At 46.9% G+C, this 23,388-nt stretch overlaps 6 protein-coding genes across 6 annotated transcripts; 2 read left to right on the top strand and 4 right to left on the bottom strand.

Annotated features, from left to right (window-relative positions):
- Nucleotides 1–941: 941 nt before the first annotated feature.
- Nucleotides 942–3,977, bottom strand: TRUGW13939_11253 (uncharacterized protein; the record flags this gene model as incomplete). The annotated part of the gene is made up of 1 exon (XM_035494361.1): nt 942–3,977. One exon carries the CDS (start codon nt 3,975–3,977, stop codon nt 942–944), a length of 3,036 nt encoding a protein of 1,011 aa, XP_035350254.1.
- A 1,434-nt stretch (nt 3,978–5,411) lies between these two features.
- Nucleotides 5,412–7,074, top strand: TRUGW13939_11252 (uncharacterized protein; the record flags this gene model as incomplete). Its single annotated transcript, XM_035494360.1, has 2 exons — nt 5,412–6,799; nt 6,885–7,074. The coding sequence occupies 2 exons, from the start codon at nt 5,412–5,414 to the stop codon at nt 7,072–7,074; spliced, it is 1,578 nt and encodes a 525-aa protein (XP_035350253.1).
- A 1,792-nt stretch (nt 7,075–8,866) lies between these two features.
- On the top strand, nt 8,867–10,289 carry TRUGW13939_11251 (uncharacterized protein; the record flags this gene model as incomplete). Its single annotated transcript, XM_035494359.1, has 2 exons — nt 8,867–9,992; nt 10,072–10,289. The coding sequence occupies 2 exons, from the start codon at nt 8,867–8,869 to the stop codon at nt 10,287–10,289; spliced, it is 1,344 nt and encodes a 447-aa protein (XP_035350252.1).
- A 1,642-nt stretch (nt 10,290–11,931) lies between these two features.
- On the bottom strand, nt 11,932–13,050 carry TRUGW13939_11250 (uncharacterized protein; the record flags this gene model as incomplete). Its single annotated transcript, XM_035494358.1, has 3 exons — nt 11,932–12,392; nt 12,481–12,535; nt 12,670–13,050. The coding sequence occupies 3 exons, from the start codon at nt 13,048–13,050 to the stop codon at nt 11,932–11,934; spliced, it is 897 nt and encodes a 298-aa protein (XP_035350251.1).
- Nucleotides 13,051–18,660: 5,610 nt separating this feature from the next.
- TRUGW13939_11249 (uncharacterized protein) lies at nt 18,661–20,611 on the bottom strand (the record flags this gene model as incomplete). Its single annotated transcript, XM_035494357.1, has 3 exons — nt 18,661–18,707; nt 18,767–18,895; nt 19,627–20,611. 3 exons carry the CDS (start codon nt 20,609–20,611, stop codon nt 18,661–18,663), a joined length of 1,161 nt encoding a protein of 386 aa, XP_035350250.1.
- Nucleotides 20,612–21,646: 1,035 nt separating this feature from the next.
- Nucleotides 21,647–23,290, bottom strand: TRUGW13939_11248 (uncharacterized protein; the record flags this gene model as incomplete). The annotated part of the gene is made up of 1 exon (XM_035494356.1): nt 21,647–23,290. One exon carries the CDS (start codon nt 23,288–23,290, stop codon nt 21,647–21,649), a length of 1,644 nt encoding a protein of 547 aa, XP_035350249.1.
- Nucleotides 23,291–23,388: the final 98 nt, after the last annotated feature.

Genomic DNA, 23,388 nt, shown 5'->3' with positions numbered 1-23,388 from the left:
CGTAGAATCTCAAGACACATCTGGCCGGACGCCACTTTCCTGGGCTGCTGAGAATAATCATGCAGCTGCCATTCAAATCTTATTGGACAAGGGAGCTCTTCCGGGTTCAATCGACGTAGAGGGCCATACTCCGCTCTCCAGAGCTGCTCAGTATGGCCATCAGACGTTATTTCGGCTACTCCAAGAGAAATGTCACAACTCAAGCTTGATATTCCGATAATTGATGGAGTAGATTGTATGATGCAAAACGCAGAGAAATCTCCAACTCAATTTTCCCTTAGTGACAATTTACAACTACCCTTAGAGAGCGGCAAAGTGACTCTAGATAAACAAAAACCTAAACCAAAGCCAACTTTCAAATGTTCTCTATGCCTGGGTCCCCCTTTGATGGGATACAGTCGTGCCACATTCGAGCGGCACTTGAATAATCGACACTTCCCCCGGTTCAGCCATTTCTATTTTGAACCATCTTGTTCAAAAGACGGCAATTCTGTCCCGTCTGCCAACGATCCATTGACTCCTGGAAAGATTTCTATAGCTGCGTTTTTGATCACTCTAAAATCATGTCACCGCCTAGTTGATTGCTAAATTTGGAGATGTATTAGCCATCTAGCAATCTGGTAGAAAATATAAAAACAAAAAAAAAACAAAAACAACAAAATGAGACTGCTTGATTTGACTTATTTGTTCAGCGCAATAGACCAATGAGCCACGGATTATCTTCTGAATTTGTAGAGGACTTTTTATATCTATGATTATCAAATATATCATATTATGGTCTACGCAGTTGGTTTAATGGGAACTTTGAGAAATTTTTAAAGGAAATAAGGGGTTGTATTGCTATGCTATCCTATGAATGATCCTAAACTCATATAGCAGTGAATCTATTATGTGTAAATAATAATAAAAAAAACAAGACTAAAAGATATCGCCTAATAAATCTATTTCAGCTCTCTGGAGCTTGTTTGCACTTCTTTACCCTTCTCATTGACAAATACTGGCGTCGTAGCACCCGATGGAGTCGAGGGAATTGTGTCCGGGCTCGGCGGCATGTTTAGTGAATCGGGCTGTTGTCCACGCGATAGAAGAAATTCTTCGCCAAAGGGATAAGTTGTCGGTCTCTTTGGGGAAGGTTCTTGGCTTGCAAAGTCCCACAGACGCAAGGTAAAGCTCTTACCCAGAGCCTCAATGGGGGGTGTCAAAAGTGGAAGGCTTGCAAATAGGACTCCATAAGAAACAATGGCTGTCAACAAACTGCACAGCCAGTATGGCAGGCCGTAAGAAAACAACGACACCATGGCCCATGAGCCAGCCGACCAGAAAACGAAACCGTGGATCAGATAGATACTAAAAATATGGGGGAAAAGCCATTGGAAAATCTTTGCCGAGAGGACCTTTTGCACCGAGGGGCAGATTTCGACGACACCTTGCATACACACAGTTGCGAGAAGAGCATTCAATCGTGGGATGAAATAATCCGGGTAGGTCGTGCCTTGGGCATCGGTGATGGTGCGGCCAGTGCCTGTATCAGGATGCCATCCGTACTCAACCGAAGCATATTGCACGCCCGAGTAAATCGAGGCAAGGTCCATTGTAAACCCACCAATGGCAACCACAGATAAAAGGAAGAGACAAGGGTAATAGATGTACCACGTGTTTTGTAACCACTTTTTGTACTTGAAGGTCAAGTCAATATCGGCAAGCAAGACACCGGCATAGTAGTAGCTTCCCCATGAAAGTGCATACCAATGCATAGCAATGCAGAAGAAATAAAACGAAAACCGCTTCCATGGGGTCTTGCACTCGCGGATCATTATCAGAGCGATCAAGGTTTGCCATGCACCCTGCAGCTGAATGGGAATAGTCCACAGGGAACCCGTACAGTAGTTGTTAGTGATCATCGGAGCCGCGTTGGGAATGAGAAAGGCGAGTTGCAAGATTTCCGAGATATATACACCAGGGTTTGGAGCAACGGTGGTGAAAGGCCAGGTAGACCAGGTCACTGATGGCAGGTATTCAAGCCAGTCGATAGCACCTGAATCCATGAGAAAGTAGATGAGGAAAGCGATCGAAGCAACCGGTGTCAATAAACGGAACGGTCGAGCAACAACCTTTTGGGCCATGTTGTCCAAATTCCCTGTGCGAATGTAATTCGACACCAGGAAACGAGTGGAAATCATCAGGAAAGGCCCAATCCAAAGTGGATCCAAAAAGTATGTAGCAAATGTCTTTCGTGCGACTTCTTCGCTGTGGTAGTGCTCATCAGCACTGGGACTAATGACAGCATCGAAGTACGTCTGGCCGAAATGGTTTGCAGTGACCAGGAGACAACTGATAGAAATAAAACCCGCCAAGTAGTCGATTCTAGGTGGTTTTGCACTAGCAGCGGCGGCGGCGATAGCTTTCGGGTCTTTTGCGGCTTCTGCTGCCTTGGATGTTTCCACAGTACTTGCCTGGGCCTCTGTTGGAGCAGCTGGTTCGTTTACTTCAGGAACAGCTCCACCCGTAGTTGGGGCCGGTGAGGTAGGTTCTGAACTACCTGGAACGTGGATAGAGGGCCTCCTCGACGACTCGCCGTTGTTCGTGCCAAAGGCAGGGTTGAGAGGGTTTGGGCTCATGTTGGAAAGCGATGGCCGCCGCGAGACCGCGGGGGTTTGATACTGAGGTGCCGGAGTCTGAGTGCCCTTGTATGGCGGCAGACTGAGGGTATTATAGGATGCATTTCGTGGAAGCTGCCCGCCAGAGCCATTTTCTTGAGAATGAGCAGTCTCACTACCGTCTAGCGACGCCGATTTCTCCTTGTTCTTTTTTTCTGAGGACTCAGGTTCTGAGAACGATTTCGGCTTCGATGCTTCCCGTTCTCTGAAACCTAAAAACACAAGAAGCTTGTGCCATGTGAATCGGCGGTAAAGAGTCTTGCTGGTCAGGACAATAAAGACGACAGCAAAGATAATATCGATAATAAGTGGCGCCCACTTAATTTTATATGGAGGGTGGTGCTGTTTCCAAGTATCCAGACTTTCAGGGGCGAACTCGGAGGCTCCTCGCAGGGTGTTATCACTCATCAGACAGGCGTCTTGAACGGTACATCTCGCGTCGAAGGCGGAATGGTCGTCATCAGTCATAGTTGACGAATTGAAGAAGAGGCGAGTCCACCCGATGTTGGCTAGGTTTGTATTTTCTGGGGGGCCCATCGACCCATACTTGTTGCCCTCAGACCAATGCTGGAAGTGCAGGGGAGCCGGCGTGGCTGGGATACTCGAGTTGACAGATGTGTTGAAGCTGACACGCAAAACATCGCCGATATAGTAATCCAGCCTGTCCCTAGTCCAGTCGACACGGTATTCGGTATAATACCAAGGCTGAAGGCCTTCGTTGGTCAGGTTGGTGAAGTTCGTTCCGAACCAAAGATCGGGGAACTGGCCCTGCATCAACATGGCAGTCCAGGCCTGGGTGTGGTTGTCTGTATTCATAACGTCCACTTCCCAGCTCTCGGTCTTGTTGTGTGTCAAACTCATCGATATCACAGATCCTTTCTCCACGGCTCGCGCAGGCCGGAGAGAGCTGCGGAATGAGCCGAAGAAGATGTCCTGCCGCGCAGTTCGCATGCTTGAGCCTACCACCAAGTGGTCATCGTCAGACGGTTCACACTTCATTTGCAAGCTGGTGCGGTTTCGCGCTGTCGTATCGTTTGCAATTTCGACATTGTCGATGGAGGCACCATGTCGGTATACGGCATTCCAGCCTCGGTCATATCGGTGGGCGAATTCCTCGACAACAAAATCCGTTGGGATGCCGCTGGATTCGTTGAAGTACACGATGGAAGACTCGGTGAACAAAAGCTTTGCATCTTCATCGTAGTAACCGCAAGAACAGCTCCCGACATCCTTGGTCTGGGTGTTGGATGTTTGGGCTTTGGCTGCTGGCGCCAGCACCAGCAAGCCCAGGAGCAGCGTCTGGCATGTCGACGAGAACATCTTGGGCTGAGCCTTAGGGAACCAGCTGTTTGCCGGTACAAAGTAAACAGAAACAACCAAGCGGCAGAGCAATTGAAGAGAACAGACAAGGGAATAATTAGAGAGAATATGCCTGTGCGGTAGGATCCGGAGCGGACGCTATCTGCGGTAGACTTGCACGATTATCAAGATATTTTCCGGTGTCAGAAAAGCAGCGGAATAAATTGATCGCCTCGCATAGCGCGAAATAGGAAGGAGTAACCCCCTCCTCCATCGATGACACCATGTTAGCCATGTTCGCGAAGCTCAGAATACTAATTCCTTATCGGTAGCGGCAGATCAGCAGTGCTGTGAAGATCGGCGCTGAGCTAGTTTAGAACTTCGGGAGGAAAAAAAAATACTAGTAGTATGTATACCACGGTCCACTGTACACGCATGCACGTAGATGGATCCGCACGGCACGTTCCAGGAGTTTCGGCCGCGACCACTTCTGGCGGTAGTGGTGCCTAAACTAAATTTTAAAAAAGAAGAAAAAAAAAACCTAAACCCGGCGGAGATAGGTCCCAAGAGAAGGGGATATAGTGGATCATCGTGCCGGTCTGCAGGGTTACAACGCCACAGGCCCCAACAGGAAGCTAAGAACAAACATTATTCACGCTTATGGCGCCACGGCCATCATGTCAGCCAACTACGTACTAGTCGGAAAACCCAGCTGCTACGGAGTATCGCTAGAGCTTAGCTGGCTAGCTCTCAGCAGCGAACTAATCAGTCTAATCGAGATAGGGGTCTAGGTCCCTAGGCTGAAAGTGGAACCATGATATGAAAAAATGAAAAAAATGAAAAATGAAAAATGAAAAGAGTGGCTTTAAATTAAGAATTACGTATATGATATGGACATTGGATAATGAACAGCTTCCCTCGTGGGGCGCTGTGATTGGCATGGCTTGTTCTGACTCCTGAGAGATGAGAGACTAAAACCTTGTTGGCTGTAGCTAGTCATTGACTAGCTCCTTTGGATCGTGATGCCGTAGAGTCGCAATTATGAGTGCCAACACGATGGAATCCCGATAGTGCAATTGTTAGACCATTTGACGCCTTTGGTTCCCGTTTAGCGTTGCATCTCTGTTTATCTATATCACCTTCTAGACAAAGTATGGCATAGTGGCTGTCATGCAGCAGCGCGGCCCACTTCACTGTGGATGGGTACATGGCTAAGGATAAAAACATGTGTCAAAGGAGGGCAGAGAAAAAAAAACCCAAAAAAGGAAGGAAGTCGGTACAGAACCTCCCGGTACTCGGAGTAGGTAGCTCGAGGATCAACCTTATCTATGATAATCTATAATCCAGAATCTGTTCCCCGAGCTTAGACTTGTTCTACTTGTGTCTCTTCCTTGCATGGTGACGAATGGTCTTTGATTCCTAACCCTTCCGTTCATTGTCATTGCATAAGTCACCATGGAGAAGGAGACCCGTATTCAGGCGATTCCCCTGGACAGCACGTCGAATGTGGACGCCGGATCTGACCAGCTGATGGTTGAGAGAGGCATCAACAAGCCAACGCGAAGCCGTAACTTGCAGTTAAGCTTGAAAAAGCTCATTCAGGATGCTCACTGGGCCTTCAAAACCACTTCTGACGGTGTCCAAGACTGGACACCGTTCTTTCTGGTGCTGTCGTACTTTGTCTTCTCGACGACAGTCTACATGAACGCGACCTCCACCATCATTGCAGCGTTCTGGTTCGTCTATTTGATGACCAACACCTACATCGCTACCGCTACGGTCGTGGAAGCGGTGACCAGCATGGGAGCTTTCACTGACTCCCGAAAGGCGCTGGCCAAGGTGGCCAAAAACAACTGGAAGTTCCCGACCCCTGACAGCGATCTGCTAAAGCTGGACATTATCATCGTGGCATACCTGCCCAACGAGCAGGACATTGTCATGGACCGTGTCAACTACCTTTTGCAGGAGATTGTCTATCCGCGAGACAAGCTCCGAATCAACTTGATTTACAATACCCCATACGAAATCCAACCGCTCGAGGACGAACTACGGCAGTTGGCCCTACAACACCCAGATAATCTGCGGATAATCAAGGTGCCCAACTCTACCTCCAAGGCAGACAACATCAACTACTACTGCGCCATGGACGGGATTGACGCGGATGTCTCGGCAATCTTTGACTGCGACCACTACCCACACCCTTACGCTCCTCGCTGGGCAATGGAGCGGTTCGTCAAAGACAAAAAAGTCGATATTGTTCAGGGGCGATGCGTTGTCCTCAATGCAAACGATAACCTAATGACTTCGATGATCGGAGTCGAGTTCGATAAAATCTACGCCGTCTCTCACCCAGGACGCGCGGCCATGTTCAAATTTGGCCTGTTCTGTGGATCGAATGGCTACTGGCGGACCTCGCTGCTGCGCGAGCTGAAGATGGACGACTCCATGCTCACAGAAGACATTGATTCGGCACTACGAGCTTTTGGGAGTGGAGCTTATGCCGTGCATGATCTTAATGTCACTTCTTTCGAACTGGCACCTCTGTCGATGTCTGCCTTTTGGAAACAACGACTGCGCTGGTCGCAGGGATGGGTCCAAGCCAGTGGACGCCATATGCACCTCATCTGGAGTCGATCGCCCGACCCGAACAAGACGCGCACTGCCAGACAGCGATTCGGCATTCTTTCGCTACTGCTGATACGCGAACTAAGTTACTACCTCATCACTCAATATCTCTGTCTCGTGCTGAGCATTGTCATTGTCCGGTTCCCGAAGAGCGGGCACGATCTATACACCCTAGTGTTCTTTCAATATCCGGTTGCATGGTGGCTGTTCATGTTCAGGTACGTTTTTCTTTTTTTGCTATTATTTGATTCCGGTCTAGGAATCCTAGTTTGGGGACCCTGCTAATGCGCTCTTCGTCTCTAGTATATTCTCATTTGCCGGCACGCTATACGTGACGTTCCACTTCCGCTCGGAATTCACCCGATGGTATACGATCCCCATCTTCGCAGTGACCTACCCAGTCCAGCTGGTGCTCACAGCTGTACTCGGTCTGTTCGGACATGCCCGCCAAGTGAGCAAGTATGTCAAGTGGAACCCAACGCCAAGAGGTTGATCGTTGTCCACTTTCACCTATTTCATTGTTGCTTTTTTTTTTTTGTTTACGCAATATGGGACTTTTACTTCCCAATAATTTCCGGGCCGGAGTTAGAGAATTTTATCTCTTTTGTTTTTATTTTTTTTTATTTTTTTAATTGGCGGAGCTAGTAAATGATAGACCTGACTATAGAATTTTTACGGCTGAATGATTATCATTAAAATTTTAATTTTGCCTAAGCACTGGATGGCGTAGCTGAGATCGTAATCGCGAGATAGCCCGAAAGAAATTAATATCGCCAGCCCTATTAATTTATTCCTTAATCAAAAAGACTGCAAGCTCAGCGTCGCCACAGAGATAACCAAACAGAGATAGATAACCAAAGCTCGGGTAATCGGAAAAGCTGTACAGACCCTACCCTGTAGTACAGGGTAGTTATTATCTGCGTTGATGTGTCAGATCGAAGAGCAATCAATCGTTGGTCTCCATTTCTTAAACAATACTACTACTAGTTCGTATTCGGTACTCCCTATCTCGGTACTAGTTGATCAACACTATCCACCTCGGATAGATCACGAAGGTTTGTTTTTTTTTCTTTTTTTTTTTCGGGGCTCGGAATCTCGGGCTTGTCAATCGATGATCGCCTAGCTTGTAGCATAAAAAATTCAAACATGTTTTTGCTTTACCCAGTTGAGTAATATCACCGTAAAGGACACGGAAATGTTTTTTTCCGCCAAGGTCCTCCCTGTCCGTCAGGTTGAGGAATCAACCGTAATGGCATGCTTATGTTTCGTTATCGCCCGAATATCACACCGACCTGGATACGCATGGCATAGAGTAGTAGTTGGCTAGTTCGTAGTCACACAAAAAAAAAGTGCCTATGTGCCATCAAAAGATACGCAGATGCCGCCCGGCACCCGCACTATTCCGTATGAGGGAAGATATATATAAAAAAAAACACACCAGCGCTAACGCGCAACGAATACGTAGGCGAATTAGGGCATTTGCGTACCACGAAGTGTTCCTGACGCCACAAACTAATTTAGCGCCGTGACCTCGTTGTCGATCCGCGCAGATAAGACACGTTTCCTCCCATTCAGCCTCTAATTCCCGGTCTCATGTCACTCTGATTGGACCTCGGCCCATAGCTCAATATGCAACGCGTAGCTGACACTAGCTGCCCTAGGATCTGGCGCTCACGCACTGGCCAAGCCCGTAGCCCTACTTATTGTATCCGTAGTTCTTCGTGAAACGGGCGACGTACTCCGTGGCTTGCCTCTTCCCGGCACTTGGCCGGGGTTAAAAGTCATGCTAAGACATTCCAACTACGCCTAGACTCGGTTGGGACGTTCTAAACGATTAGCTACACCCACCCCAAGCTAACAAGAACACAATTCCGTGTGTTGGTAACCGTAGCGTTCCATTTTTTGCATGCACTGCATTGTCGATCCCCTTTTTATCATGCGCTGTAAAATGGTGCAATTTCGTTGGTATTGTCATTGCTACTATAGCGCACCTTCTAAGTTCTTGGTGTCAGCTAATAGCTAACCGCAATAGTGGCGACTATATGGTAAATTTTTACTTCCTGGTCCGTATGGTGCCCCCGTGCGATTCTCGGAATTCGATATCATGGACAAATATGAAGATGGGACAAATCGGCTTAGCTTAAACTTGCTTTGAGGGCGGGCTTTCTTCATTTGAAACAAGCTTTTTTTTTTTATTTCCGTACTTCGAACACTGTTGTGATTCTAACTACTGATTCTTCTTTCTTCGCTTCCTGTCAAGACAGATCCTGCGAACCTGTCTCGTCATGGTCGACGTCACAGCGCTCCAAAAGCGCATTGCACAAGCGCCTCCAACGCAGTATGAGCAACTGTACCTTGTCGGCTTCCGCGGGGTTCTCGTTATCTCGACCTTCCTCTGGGTGTTTCTCCGGACCTTTGCGCCGACCACGGTATACGCTGCTGCCGGGGATGAGAATGGGCCTCACGGCCAGGCCATCGTCCGAAAGGTGCTGTCAGTGCTTTTCTGGAATGAGTATTTCCTCTTCGGATCCATAATCTTTCTGTCCGGTCGTTCGATAGCTATCCCATTCTTCCGCAACCCGGTCAAGGAGACCGTTGCGCGGGCATTGTTGAGTCGCAGCTTGACGCTCTGCATCCCTGTTGCTATCTCCATGGCCATTGTCAAAGGCTCATTCACCGATGAGTTTATCAATAGCACACTTAAGAGTTTTAAGACTGGCATTAGCAACCATTCTCTGATACTTCCATACAAACTGCCGACTACGCTTGCTTACTGGAACTCCGTTTTTGAACTCTTCTGGGTCTCCCACGGATTCCAGGCGCAGGCTGGAAATTATGCCTTTCCTACCCAAACGCTCTGGATGATCAACGCGGTTTATATCCAGAGCTATACTGTCTACTTGACTATGATCATTGCGCCGTTCACGCGCGCTAGGTGGCGTGTGCAGTTCTCTATTCTCTTCATCTTGGCTGCCTGGTGGTGTGCGTCCTGGGCCTGGTTCACCATCTCCGGGTTGATCATGTGCGATATGGTCGTGAACATGGACTTCAAAACCCATGCCCAACGCGGTATTCCTCTCCAATTCCGCAGCCTCATCTGGCGCCAGCAGGACGGCCGTCCCCAACGAATTCCAGTTTGGGCTGTCGCTGGCTTTGTTATGCTGGGCGGAATTGCAATGCAATATGTCTGGGTGGCCGCCCGGCCAGATCTCTTCACGGCCGAGTGGATGGTTCACTCGGACCCGTACAGCATTGGTGGACTGAATACCGAGTACAAAAAAAATCATATATCAGCGCGAAATGACGTCTATCTCACCCTGATGGGCTTCTTTTTGCTGCTGGAGACGTATGATGTTCTGCAGAAAATATTGCAGAACAAGTTCTTCGTCTACCTCGGACGTCGTTCTCTCAGTACGTTTTCTCTTCATTCCTTTCTTTTTTTTTTTTTTTTAATTTCTCATTGCCATACATGTCTAACAATCGTTTTCAGGCTACTTCCTGCTTCAGCCAATCTTGGCTTACCAAGTTGGTATCCGTGTATTCAGTCAATTGCGCGATAGCCGTGGTGTTGGATACTCGGGCTCAGTCATCGTCACCTTGATTACCTGTCTCGTGGTTACTGTCCCTGTGGCAGAACTGTTTCATCGTCTAATCGTTGTACCGAGCAGGTATCTTGGACATCATTTCTACGATTTCATTACATCATAAGATGCCCTTTAGGGGTATTATTATTTCTTTTTGCAGCAAGCCTTGAACTCTGGAACCATCATCAACGCGAAGTAGACACGTTGCTTGGGTAATGAATTTACGCAATTACACACATCCATTGCTTGGCATGCATATATGTATTTTTCCTCCCCTATAAATTTTATTTTATTTTTTTCTATTGTTTTTTTTTTCGGCTCGTTAAAGGCCTTCCGGCGATTCCGGAATACAGCGATCAGCAGGCTGCTTATGGCTTCTCGCCAACACAAGGCGCCGAAGAAACTAAAAGGATCGACGCCCTAATAGTTACTAAAAATCTAAAATATCGAAAAAAAAGGATTGCGGGAAAAATCCTGCAAAAGCTACAACACTAGGAGCAAAACAGAGATTTTGGCGTTTTCGAGGCCTGCAAGGTCAACTTTAGGGTTAGCCCCGCATGTGGCTGGCTGCTGCCTACCACGTAGTATCCCTTTTTTTCAACGGCTATCCAGACTCAATTAAAGTCTTCATTTCAAAACTCGGAAGGGACGGACGCAGAGGTCGGTCTAATCAAAATACGGTGATATGCATGCAGCATGCAATATCCGGTGGGATAATTCTTTCCACCATTCAATAATTCGGGCAGATGTAATCTCTATCACCGCCAAGAAAAGCCAAGAAGTGCTAGAAGAAAAAAAGGATAATCAATTTAAGCGCCAATGGCTACTCTCGACGCCAGCATGCACAGCCTTGAAACCTTGAGCGCAGTTGGTCGTTGCCAAGACGACCCTGCATCTTGTTTTATGTCTCGGCTCCGGCGACTTTCTCATTAGAACTATTAGCGAGATAGTACACGGAGTATACGAGAAACTAATATAAGGTGTCAGGGTATCTGCTTTGCATATCGTTGCCAATATCATAGATAGTGAATATTGTTAATACGAGGTTATGGCGGCGTAGCTCTTTTTCAATGAAAAAAAATAAGATGGCTGTGGCAATGACTTGAACTAGTTAGCACCCACCCATGCGAGTAAGCCTGTAGGCCTGGTGACTGCGATGCTAAATTGTAACCACAGTAGACTGTTATTATACAGATCCACTTCGATTTGAGGGGGAAGTGACTAATATGAGCAGATTACGATTACTATGAAATATACGAAGATACATTGGGGCTTGGCCAAAAAGTGCAGTTACTCCTGGTCTCCTTTTGATTATTTTTCTTGGTCTTTTCTTTTGCTCGCTTTCCTGTCAGTGAGAAATACTATGCATCAGAACATGGCTTACGACAGCTTAGTTAGCTGCAGGTCATCTAACTCCTACCTCACTCGAGTTTCGGCACCTTTTCGGTGTTTTCTTTTATAGATCAAATTACACGGTTGTGGTAAAGAGGTTCGCTAAGAATGTGTACTGGTAAAGAGCATTCTTCCTAGAAAATCAAAGCAGAACTGCGCTACATATGTGATATTACTACTACATCAATTAAGGTTGTTAAGAAAACGTACATTGTATCAATTAAGATACAGTTTCTTGTTTTCTTGTTATTTTATCAAAGGCCAATTAGACAAACTCAAATGTAGAACTTGAAATCAAACATACAAGCACACCTGGCTCATGATAAGCATTAACCAGCTCAACTCGGCCTATCGGTGAGCATGTTCTCTGAGACTCACACGCTGTTCCGTGCATACGCAGCCATCATATCGGCAGCCATGCGCGCAAGCCGCTTAGTTTCTTCGTCCATACCCGTATTCACCGATTCCTCCAGCAAACGTCTCCGCCAAAACTCCCATCGTTGTATTCCATAGATTGGTCCATCGTAAATAGATGGCTGCTGGTGGCGTCTACGGGCGATTTCGTGGGCTTCTCTATCAGAAAACTTTCTGGGCCATTTGACCACCGCGTCAAACCCGAGCTGCCCTGAGTACAGAACCCACAAGGCTGCTGAGCGAATTGCCCTTTCGGTGCCACCTCCTTGAATTCTCATGTCGCACTCTAGGTAGTCTAGAGCGTATATGAAGTATGTTGGATCGGTACCCCATCCATCGACATTCATCCCGTAGAGACGAGCGCAAAACGCCGAGAAGTTTACATCTTCATCATCACTGCAAGCGTCGCCCGGAAACCATTCTATCATCTCTTGTAAGTATATAAACTAGGAAAACTAGACCAAAATCTCAATTACTCAAGAGATTAAAGTGCAAGGGTCTTGGCTTACCACGGATAGTCCACCAGAAAGTTTCCCAATTATCCCGGAAATGATTCACGTAACTCTAATGTTAATATGTCAGTCATATTGTACTGTCACTTGTGCATATTTTAGATTAGAGGCGTCGAAATATAGAGAAGACATTGGGAAACCTTCTCCCGTCGCCTCATGCTTCGTCAACTCTTCCTCTCATCTTACCTCTCCACTATCGGAAGTATTCTCAGCAACATAGCCTCCCAGCTTCTGTGATTGCATCATACACTGCACATATAATACTAGCTTTATTTGGGAGGGATGGTTATAAGGAATCTTCTTAGCTATTGTCAAGATATGTTCAGCCAGCAGAAAGGATGTCCCGTTCCTAAGTTTTGGCTCTTCGTCTTTGTCGAGCAGTATCTCATCGGTTATCCTAGCAGCCTGCATAATAGAAAAATCACTATCAGGTTCGATACATCGTTCAATGGCTTTGACAACTTCAGGATAGTCGAACGGATCGGGTTCATCGGTATCGGTATCGGTATCGACATTGCTAGCAACATGAGTATCGATATTGGCATCGGTATCCCTGAGTTGAGACATTGCGATTAAAATATAACAGGAAACGATTATTCAATCAACTGAACTAGATCATAATCCCGAGGTTGATTATCCAGGTGCCGCTGATTTCGTATCCGGAAAAAATAATAGATAGAACGAGCGAATTATACAAAACTCGAAGTGAATCCGCCATATATATCTTGATGAAAATAAAGTTCCAATCATACATGTACTTCATTTTCATCTTTCTTTTAGAACGGCTTCCATCATGTTTCATCCACACATCACTCTTTGTACAGAAAGCAGGGTGAAACAGCAATCATCACCATCACAGGCTAGTGTTGTAGCTAAAAATGGCCATGGACAAAGAACACTAATGTCTATTAAATTACCTGTAATCATTTTCTTTGCTGGTTTTTTTCTTGTTTTCTTTTTTTGGGGGGTGGTATTTCGTTCTTTAATATTCAAAGTATCGTTTTAGGTATTTTTGTGTTGGCAGCATCCGTCACCAGCCTTTTCTTTTGAACATATAAAGAGCCAGCATAGGTTTTACTGACCTAAAAATAATTAGCTCGACATTTAAGCGCTACGATCCCCTCCTGCTTTTCGAGATCTTAAATAACAACACTTCAATATTTCTCTTGAAGCTTTAAGCGTTCGTTCTCATGTCCAAGTGCATATCAAATAGCCCATTTTTCTAGTAGTGACGAAGACCACTATATCTGGAAGGTGTTGTAAGCATCAGATTGATACATTTTTATTGGTTTGAAGAAGCCTCTTGATAAGCTAACAGAAGTTTAGATTGCTGAAAACATTAATGATACCTGGCACTCCGGCACATGGTACCAGATATTAAGAATGATTATGGGTCGTGGCCCCGTGCTTTTCTGGATATGAGGAATCTATTTCTCGAAGAAAAAGTTGGCTTGAAGACACTAGATGGGGCCACATATCCCCACACTGGAAACCTCCCAGTGTTGTGGCTATATTCTGCTTCTGGCTGCGATTTCAACAAGACCGGCTGGTCAAGAAAGGCACGGCGACGTATGGATGCAGGGCGCTATCGAATTGTGACGGATTGTTCCCAAAATATTATTGGTGTGATTGTACATCCTAGATGGAAAGGTCAATCGTTTTTGAAGGCTCGAAAAAATATTGGATGCACTGAAGGCTCCAGAGAGGTGGATTAATAGCATACTTACAGTAGGTTGCATAATCAGCTTGACAATCGAATGAACATTACTCTGAACTATAGACAGGAGCCAAGATATGCTAGTGTATAAATGGCTAGCACCAAAATAATTCTATATTCTGTAATTTTACGTTCGTAGTATTAGATAGTTATGGAACAGATATGCTTATAAATTACCTATATTATTTTTTAGCACTTATAACTCATCACCATCTATCGCCAGAGTTCAATCTCCAGTAAAGAACAATACTAGAGTCGTTCTAGAGTATATTATTATAATATAGTACTAAGACTTATACTATTAAAAATTCAACTTATTTATGATATATTGAGTAATAATAGGGTCCCAATACTAGAAATTACTAGTATTACTAAATATAACTAATAATCAGTTTATTATATACAATCGAATCTAGAACATTTTGGTAACACCAGGACCCTACTAGTTCGGGTTGGTCGACCACGTCTCATCATATCAGTGGTGTTAGAAGCTCTTTGTGATTATCTCATCAAAAAACCTACTTTATATTTACATAAAATGGCCATCTTCTTATAAGATGAGTTCAACATAAGTATAACAACAAACAGCATTAGCAAGGCCCTTATCTTAATTGATTGGTCAAAGAAAACAGCACGAAATAAGGCAAAGGAATACAATCAGGACTTGAGAAATAAATATAGATATTATATCTCTAATTTCCAACTAGATCAGCTAGTTTTTATAGATAAATCTAGATATAATAAACATATAATAGGGTTTAGATAAACTAGCTGGTCCCCCTTTGGTGTAACACCTTTGCAGATATACAAATCTCATTATAAGCAACATTATCAAATTTTACCTACTTACTCCTAAGATGGCATAATACTCTCTCAAATCTCTCAGAGGTCCATGTGACGACGAGTCGATTCCTATCCTCTAAGAGTACTCTGCAACGAGAAAACCAAACATGAGAAGGGAAAGAGGAAGAGAAAGAACCTCCCCCGCTAGTTACATGAGAAATATTCCTTTGTGTGCGTCAGTCTATTCCCTTTATGGTTCCGCATGAGGTTATTCCCATCTCAGTACCGCTCTCGGTTCCCTTTCCCTGGTGGTGCCTCAGGCCGCCACTGCTGGTTCCCGAGGCCTGGGTCAGGACCGTCACACTACCCCCCCTTCTAGGCCATGCTTGCCCTCAAGCATGCTGTCATCTCCCCCGTCTGGCACGAATCTGTCCTCCTCCGCTGCCTTCAACCATTCCTGGAGGTGTTTCGGTGGTCCTGGCTTCTCTGGGTAGCAGTCATGGTACTCCTTCAACATGACAGGAGCGTTCTTGAAATTTCCGGCTGGGTACCACTCCATATCGATGTCATGACCTAACCATTTTATCCGGTAATAAAGCTTTTTCCAGCGTACCCGGGCGTCCAATACTTTTTCAACCACCCACTCATCCTGTCCATTCACCTCGATAGGCTCTGCCGGCTCTTCCAGCTGTCCTGGTAATGGTTCTGTGGTTGCCGCTCGCCTCAGTTTCTCCGGTGAGAATACAGGATGCACGTTGATCCCGTCCGGCAATTCCAGTTCGAAAGAGTTGCCAATTCGCTTCTTGATTCGGTATGGACCATTTGCCTGGATGTCCAGCTTCCTACTAGGCCGCCCCGTTTCCCAGTGCTTCGTGGTAACCATGACATGATCACCTACATCGAAGTTGAGTGGTCGGCGCTTCCTGTTGGCCGTCAACTGCTGTCGCTCCTGACTCTTCTGGAGGTTCGTCCTCGCCACTTCCCAGGCGCTATGCATTCGACCTAGCCATGACTTGGCATCCTCTTCGTTCAGGGTTAGTTTCCTTGGTGGTTCAGGTGACTTCCAATCGAATGAGGTGCGTGGCTGGTATCCCCTCTCGACCATGAATGGCGACAGTCCAATCGACTCTTGAGGTAGGGTTGCTGCTGCGTAATCCATCATCGGCAACCAGTCTGACCAGTCGTCCTGCGCGTGGTTCACAAATGCTCTCAGCTTCTGTGATAAGTACTGGTTGGCGATCTCTGTCTGTCCGTCGGTCTGAGGGTGGTGGGCAGTTGACAGCTTCAGCTTGATTCCAAGGCAGCGGCACACCTCCGACCAGAATTCTGACACGAATTGACCACCCCTGTCTGATACAATAGAGTCAGGGGGTCCTGTCCAGCGGAACACATTCTCCAACCACAACCGGGCCATTCCCTTGGCCGTGGTCTCTTTCTGACAAGGTATTGACACTGGTGCTTTGCTAAGTCGGTCCACAATCACGAATACTGTGTTGTATCCTTTGCGGTCCTGCGGGTAAGTCATGAAATCCATTGAGATATGTTGCCAAGGTCGATCTGGGATAGGCAACGGGTTCAGCAGTCCGGGAGGCAGGTCCCTCCAAGTATTCGTCCGCTTGCACACCATGCAGTTGTCCAGGTAACGGTTCACATCCTTACTCCATGACTCCCAATAATAGCGTTCTTTAACCAAGCTCCGAGTCTTTGTCCTTCCAGGATGGGCAGTAGATGGTTGGCGATGGATCTCATCCAACAAACGTGTGCGCAGGTCTCCTTCCTCAGGAACGTATAAGCGGCCTTTGAATAGTACCGTCTCGTTGATAATTTGCCAGTCCTCTCCCGAGTGCTCTACTCGTTCCTTTGCTTCAGCTGTGGCAGCATATTGCTTATTAGCCATTATGGCGCGAGGCACCAGATCGGTCCCAGCCATGACCACGTGGACTTCTGCTCCCAGGTTATCGGCCTGTGGATACTTTCCGCAGTTCAGCTCCTCAATGATTCTGCTATCTAAGACTTCTTCTGGGAGTAGAATCCTCTTCCGATGGTCCAGATTGCCTGCCTCATTACCATGTCGTCGGGTCAAGGTGTCCGCGAGTACGTTGGCCTTGCCCGGTCGATACTTTAGAGTGAAGTGAAACTCATGCAAGAATTCGCACCATCTCGCCTGTCGGGCGTTTAATGACTTTGTGGACATGAAGTATTCAAGAGCTCGGTGGTCGGATAGGATCTCAAACCGCTCCTCCCCTTGGAGCCCTATCAACTCGGGTCTCCATTCTTTCAGGGCCTTGATGATCGCGAGCATCTCCTTATCATGAATGTCGTAGTTCCTCTCAGCTGGCATCATTGTTGCCGAGTAGAACGCTACCGGATGCCACTTGTTATCCTCGCAACACTGCGACAAGACCGCTGCGACCACCCCATCAGAGGCATCTGTTTCTACCCGTGTCGATCGCTCTGGTTGGTAGTGGCATAACACTGGAGCCTCGGTTAACAACTCCTTTAGCTTCTCAAATGCCAGTTCGCAGTCGCTGTCCCAGACAAAGGGGACATCTACCCGAGTTAGGCGGTTCAGGGGTTTGGCTATCCGACTATATTCCCGTATAAACTTCCGGTAGAAGTTGCAGAACCCTAGAAACGATTGCACTCCTCGCACAGTTCCTGGGGCCATCCATTTCAGGATAGTATCGATCTTAGTCGGGTCAACCTTGATTCCTTCTGGCGTGACGATGAATCCTAGATACCGTGTGGTTTTGACATGGAATTCGCATTTATGGATTGCAGCCTGCAGCCCAGCTGCTCTCAGTCTTTCCAGCACGAATTTCACATGTGCCTGATGCTCAAGCTCATTCTCACTGTAAATCAGTAGGTCGTCGACGAACGCTACTAGAAACTTGTCAAGACAGTCCATAAAGATGTCATTCACCAGTCGCTGAAAAGTTGCTGGTCCATTTGTCAACCCAAAAGGCATCACCTTGTACTTGTATGTTCCATATCGACATCGGAAGGTTGTCAAGTCCTCTGACTCCGAGCTCATTCTGATGCGATGGAAACCTTGCCGTATGTCCAATTTGGTGAATATCTTTGCCTTGCTCAGCCGCTCAAAGACTTCTTCAATTAGCGGCAGTGGATATCGGTCTTTCTTGGTCAGAGCGTTCAGCTTCCGGTAATCCACGCAGAATCGAAGTCCTCCATCTGGCTTGGATGCCATGAGAATTGGCGATGCGAAGGGTGCGTTGCTAGGCACAATAAAACCTTTATTCAGATTGTCCAGGATATATTCTCGCGCAGCCTCAAGCTCTTTCAGGTTCATTCGGTATAAGGGGCTGTAACCTAGCTCTTGCTCGCTGGTTAGCTCAATCCGATGATCGTAGCCTTTATGATCTGGAAGCTTGTCTGATTCCCGTTTAGAGAATACATCCGCGTATTCCTGATACCTCTCGGGTAGTTTCTGCCTAATCTCAGCAAGCTCCTCAATTCCTAGGTGGTCTTCCTGTTTATCCTGTATGACCTTTTCGATTTCATGGAAGCTCGTCATGAAGGTGGTTGTATTCTTATCCTTCAAGCACCTCACGAATCCTGTGGCCCCAATAAGTGCTATCTGCACCTCAGGCTTCGGTTTCGCAGGCTTGGCTTGTTTCTGGCGGTGTACTGGATTTGCCTTTTCCTCGGAGAGGTCATTACGCGCGCTGCTCAACTGTTGGTTCATCTTTGCCAACGCCACGAGCTGTTCCTTTCGGTGGCTGGTCCAACGTGATCTGATAGTATCCACAGGTGTAGTCTCACATAGTGCTTCACCAGTAGCCTCCTGTCTGATTTCTTCATTAAAGAGACCATCTCGTCGATCGGCATCCTTCTGATGCTCTGTGGAAACTTTCTTCGGTCGGGAGAGGATTGCTTTGGGGATAAAGAGGTCTTGCTTGGACAACAGCTCATCCTTCAGGGAAACCTCTTCTGGCCAGAGTAACCGATGATGGCGACAGTCTATCAAGACACCGTGCTCTGCCATCCACATTCGTCCAAGGATGACATCATGTTTCCCTAGCTCTACTATCAGGAAAGGAAGATGCTGCTGTACTCGTCCTTGTATCTTCAAAGTCAGGCGTATTAGGTGTGTAATCGGTGCGGCTGTCTTGCCGTCATACCCTTTCACTGCACAGGGTTGTTCCAAGGGGATTACGTGAGTTTGGAAATGGCGTGCGAGCTTCTCGGCAAGAAAAATATCAAGGAAAGCGTAACCATTTGCTCCAGTGTCCATTAACGCTTTGGTGGCAATAGAAAGTCCATTCTTAGCTAATCGAATAGGTGAGACTAGACTATCCTGCTCTCTCCCCAATAACTGGGAAAGGTCCAAAGATGATAAATCAACACTCGCAATGCCTAGAGAGGAGTCTTTCCCTAGGCATGGTCGTTTTCCGACTGACTCTCCGGTGGGCTGACTTCCTCAAGATTCTTCAGCTCTGGTGCTTTCTTCTTCAGAGGGCAATCAAATGCTCTGTGCCCTGGCAACTTGCAGTTAAAGCACTTGTTCTCCTCCATCAGCTTCTTTCGTTCCAACCACGGTAGGCCTTCTGATCCATTCTTCGCTTTCGGAGTTGCTGGATTTGGGTAGCTCTCGCCAGGTCTAGGGTATGTATCGGTCTTACGTGGGCGTGCACGCTTCTCGCTGGTGTTGATCTGCTCGAGACGATTGGCAGTGGTGCTGCATTCCTTGACGAATTCCTGGTACGAGACGCGTGGGTCGTTACTCTCTTTGATCATTGCGCGCTGCAACTCAAAGGACAACTTGTAGAACAGGTCCTCTTTCCACTCGCTAGTGGCCAAGCCTGCATCCTGAGCAAGCAGTACGAATTGCGAGAGAAAAGGCTGGAACTTGGTGTCTCTCATCATGAGGCGTCGCAGTTCCATCTTGGCGTTGATGACCCTATTGGCGTCCTGGTACAGGGTACGAAGGTGGTCAAAGATGTCGTCCACATCATGATATCGATCAGGCGAGTCCTTTCTCATGCGAGCAAGCAGGTGATTCGCTGCTTCTCCTTTGCACATGCTCTTCACATAGGCCATGCGTGCCTGGGCAGTAGGATAGTGGTCAGCGTTGGCTTCGAGCTTCCCTTCGACATCGATAAGCCACGACTCAAACTTAGGGTCCTTCCCATCCACCAGCACCTGCCCATCTGGCAACTTGGTACTCTTGGTGTGCTTCCCTTCTGGAGCTGGAGTACCCCACCCAGTCCTGTCGGCTCTATCCTGAGCGGTGTCGCGCTCCTCAATGAGCTCCCTCATAGCAGCTGTCTGGTCACGGATGGTCTGCTTGAGGTTGGCGACTTCGACCATCAGGCTCTGCTGTTCTTTCTCGTTCTGGATCCTCAGATCCTCTGCTTGCTGTGCACTCTTGTCCTGCTGTTCGTACATCCGGTCGAACAACCTCTGGGGATCAGTGCGGCAAAGCGACAAAAATTCTTGTTCGTTCATCTGTGTAGGCGACAGATGTTCATCCAGCTCAAGGTCCTCCAGACCAAAGGTCAAACGACGTCCCGGTGCTTCGCTCGACTCGTTTGCCCCCATCGGGTCTGCCTGTGCCTCTTGCACTGGCCCTTGGCGATCCTCACCCATGCTTACTGGTCGTACCATCTTGGTCTTCCAGGCTCAGCGGTGATACAATAAAAGGATCAAGACGTAGCTTGAGCGATAGTCAGATTGCTGACACTGCTGTACAAGCTTTGCAGTCTTGAGTAAAAGATAAAGGAAGTGATGTTTGGTTTTATGTGACGACGAGTCGATTCCTATCCTCTAAGAGTACTCTGCAACGAGAAAACCAAACATGAGAAGGGAAAGAGGAAGAGAAAGAACCTCCCCCGCTAGTTACATGAGAAATATTCCTTTGTGTGCGTCAGTCTATTCCCTTTATGGTTCCGCATGAGGTTATTCCCATCTCAGTACCGCTCTCGGTTCCCTTTCCCTGGTGGTGCCTCAGGCCGCCACTGCTGGTTCCCGAGGCCTGGGTCAGGACCGTCACAGTCCACAGATGCTATTATATTCAAAGATTTCATCAAGCAGCTTCTTCAACATTATAGAAAATAACCAGAACCAAATTCGGTTCTTATTTTAGATAACACATCTTTTTATCACTTAAATTAAATATAGGATATATGCGCAACTATAGATATTAAACTAGTATATTTACCACCATACTCACCAGAATTAAATCTAATTGAAGAATTTCTCGCTAAAGTCAAAGCATTTATCAAACAAAACTAGAAAGTATTTGAAGAGGATCCCAATCAAGACTTCAGTCTCTTCCTAGAGTGATATATAGATACAGTCGGTGCGCGAGAAAAAAGCGCGAAAGGCTATTTCCGACACGCTGGTCTAGTACTAGATAAGACGTGAGTTAGATGGTGGCTCATTAATCATATAACCATGTACAGTCGCACCAGAAATCTCCTTCCCAAGCAAGTGTACATATATTGTTTTCAAACCCTAACCCGTATACGGATAGTAGTTGTTTTGGTCTGTGTTTCTGACCTGAATAGTATGATACCATACGGAGAACTAGCCCAAAATTGGAAGAATGTCAATAGTAGAAACCTGTTTGCAATACTGTCCTAGACTCATCGATTACATGTAGTCTTATTACCTAAAACAAAATCTCTACACTCGTGCTATTTATTGCCTTGTGATCTTCATCCTTAGTGGGTTCTCCGACACCCCGTCACCGCAGACGTACTTCTGCGCCTCTACGATATTTTGCGGTTCCTCAAAGTCAAAGTCAACTGTATTTTTCCCAATTAGTAGATCCTCCCATATGCTCTCGTTTATTCGAGGGTCTTTTGCAACAAGCTCTCCGCCATCGAGGCCGCTAAATATCAGCCGACACCGACCTTCTGAGCATCTTTTTGCGACTTTCTCGCGCAATATGTCTAAGATGGTGGCCCAACTGCCATCTTGCAAGGTTACTCCGCTCAAGTAAACATCTTCCAAACAGTCTCCCAGACCATGGCAGAAGGACTCGAGATCTTCTTGATTTAGCTCTACATGCAAGAACCTTATGCGGCGAATCCGAGGCCACCTCACATCAGACAATGATGGACCTATGCGCGAGTGCCCCTTTCTGCTGTTTTTAGTGCCGTCATTTATACCCAAGACACGGAGGTTAAAGTCCACTACCTCGAGATTCGTGCTCGACAGAGCAGCGCCGAGATAATTTGTAATACGTCGTTGTACCTCTGCGTCCAGATAGTCGCGTCGAATCGGCAAATTGGACATGCTCCCTTTCCCAATCTCAAACACGGTGAGATGCTCGAACGCAGTACCAAGATCAGCCCATCCAGCGCCTTCAAGATGGGGAGTAAGAACGGAGTAGTCGCCAAATAATGGGAAGCACCCAATCACCAGCTGTTGAAGGATTCCGCCTGCTTTGTGAATACCGATCGGAAGGTCGGAGAACATCTTCGCAGGCAGGATTTCGGCTCCTTCATACCCTAATTTCTCGAATAATTCCCACGTCACGGGCATGACCATCAGGTCTCGAAGTCTTTCCTTGTCGTTCAAGATGGTAGTAGGGTTGTCATCCAGCCGACGCATTCTATTTCTATCATCATAAAAGGCCAGGCTGTGCGCATTTGGCATGCGAGCAATACATGCCGCTAGACGTCTGACGAAATCGCCACTCATAATAAGCTGTTGCTGGTCCAAGTGTCTTTGTCCAATCTCGTCGAAACCCTGCTGAAGGATTTCCTGGTATTCTTTTTGCTTTTTGTCAATCTCGTGTTTACACTCCGGGTCCACATATTTACTCCATGCAGCTACGATGGACTGACAATTGCCCATCGCACTATCATATACTCGCTTAGGCAGTGCACATATTGTCTCGTCGTCCGAGTCATACCCGCCAAGAAACCATGTTTCCGCGTAATAATCACAATGCCTCGACAACTCTTGCAACTGGTTTCGTCGAAAATCCGCGAATGCGGCTATGTCTTGGGCAAGTTGCGCCGGGTAGTAGTCTAGAAACACATGCACAGAACCCACGCCCTGCCGGATCCATGGGCTCTGAGAGATTGCTTCCGCAATGCTGAGAGACTTGCTATCGATGCTGACTTTGAGAATAGGAAACAGCAGCGGCGAAGCAAGCTCGCACAAGCAGCGGCACACCAGGCGCAAATTTCGAATGCTCTGTTGGCGGGCGATGTTTTCCTCTTTGCGCCAGACGTGATCCAGGTCGAAGCTGGCCCCTACATCCTTGAAGTAGTAGAGGATCTGATAAAAGATGTCCACAGGCAGATCAAGCAGGGTAAGTGTTTGGACCATCGGTACTGTCGAGCGCGATTCGTCTTTGATTTAAGATAATAGCAATCTCCTGGTACCTAGGTAACTTCTGAGGGTCTCCGAGTCAATGGGACACTTAT

This window comes from Talaromyces rugulosus, chromosome VI (assembly GCF_013368755.1).
Source record: "Talaromyces rugulosus chromosome VI, complete sequence".
NCBI classification, from domain to species: domain Eukaryota; kingdom Fungi; phylum Ascomycota; class Eurotiomycetes; order Eurotiales; family Trichocomaceae; genus Talaromyces; species Talaromyces rugulosus.
Note: the sequence above shows the minus strand (reverse complement) of the source record. Positions and strands in the feature narration are given on the sequence as shown.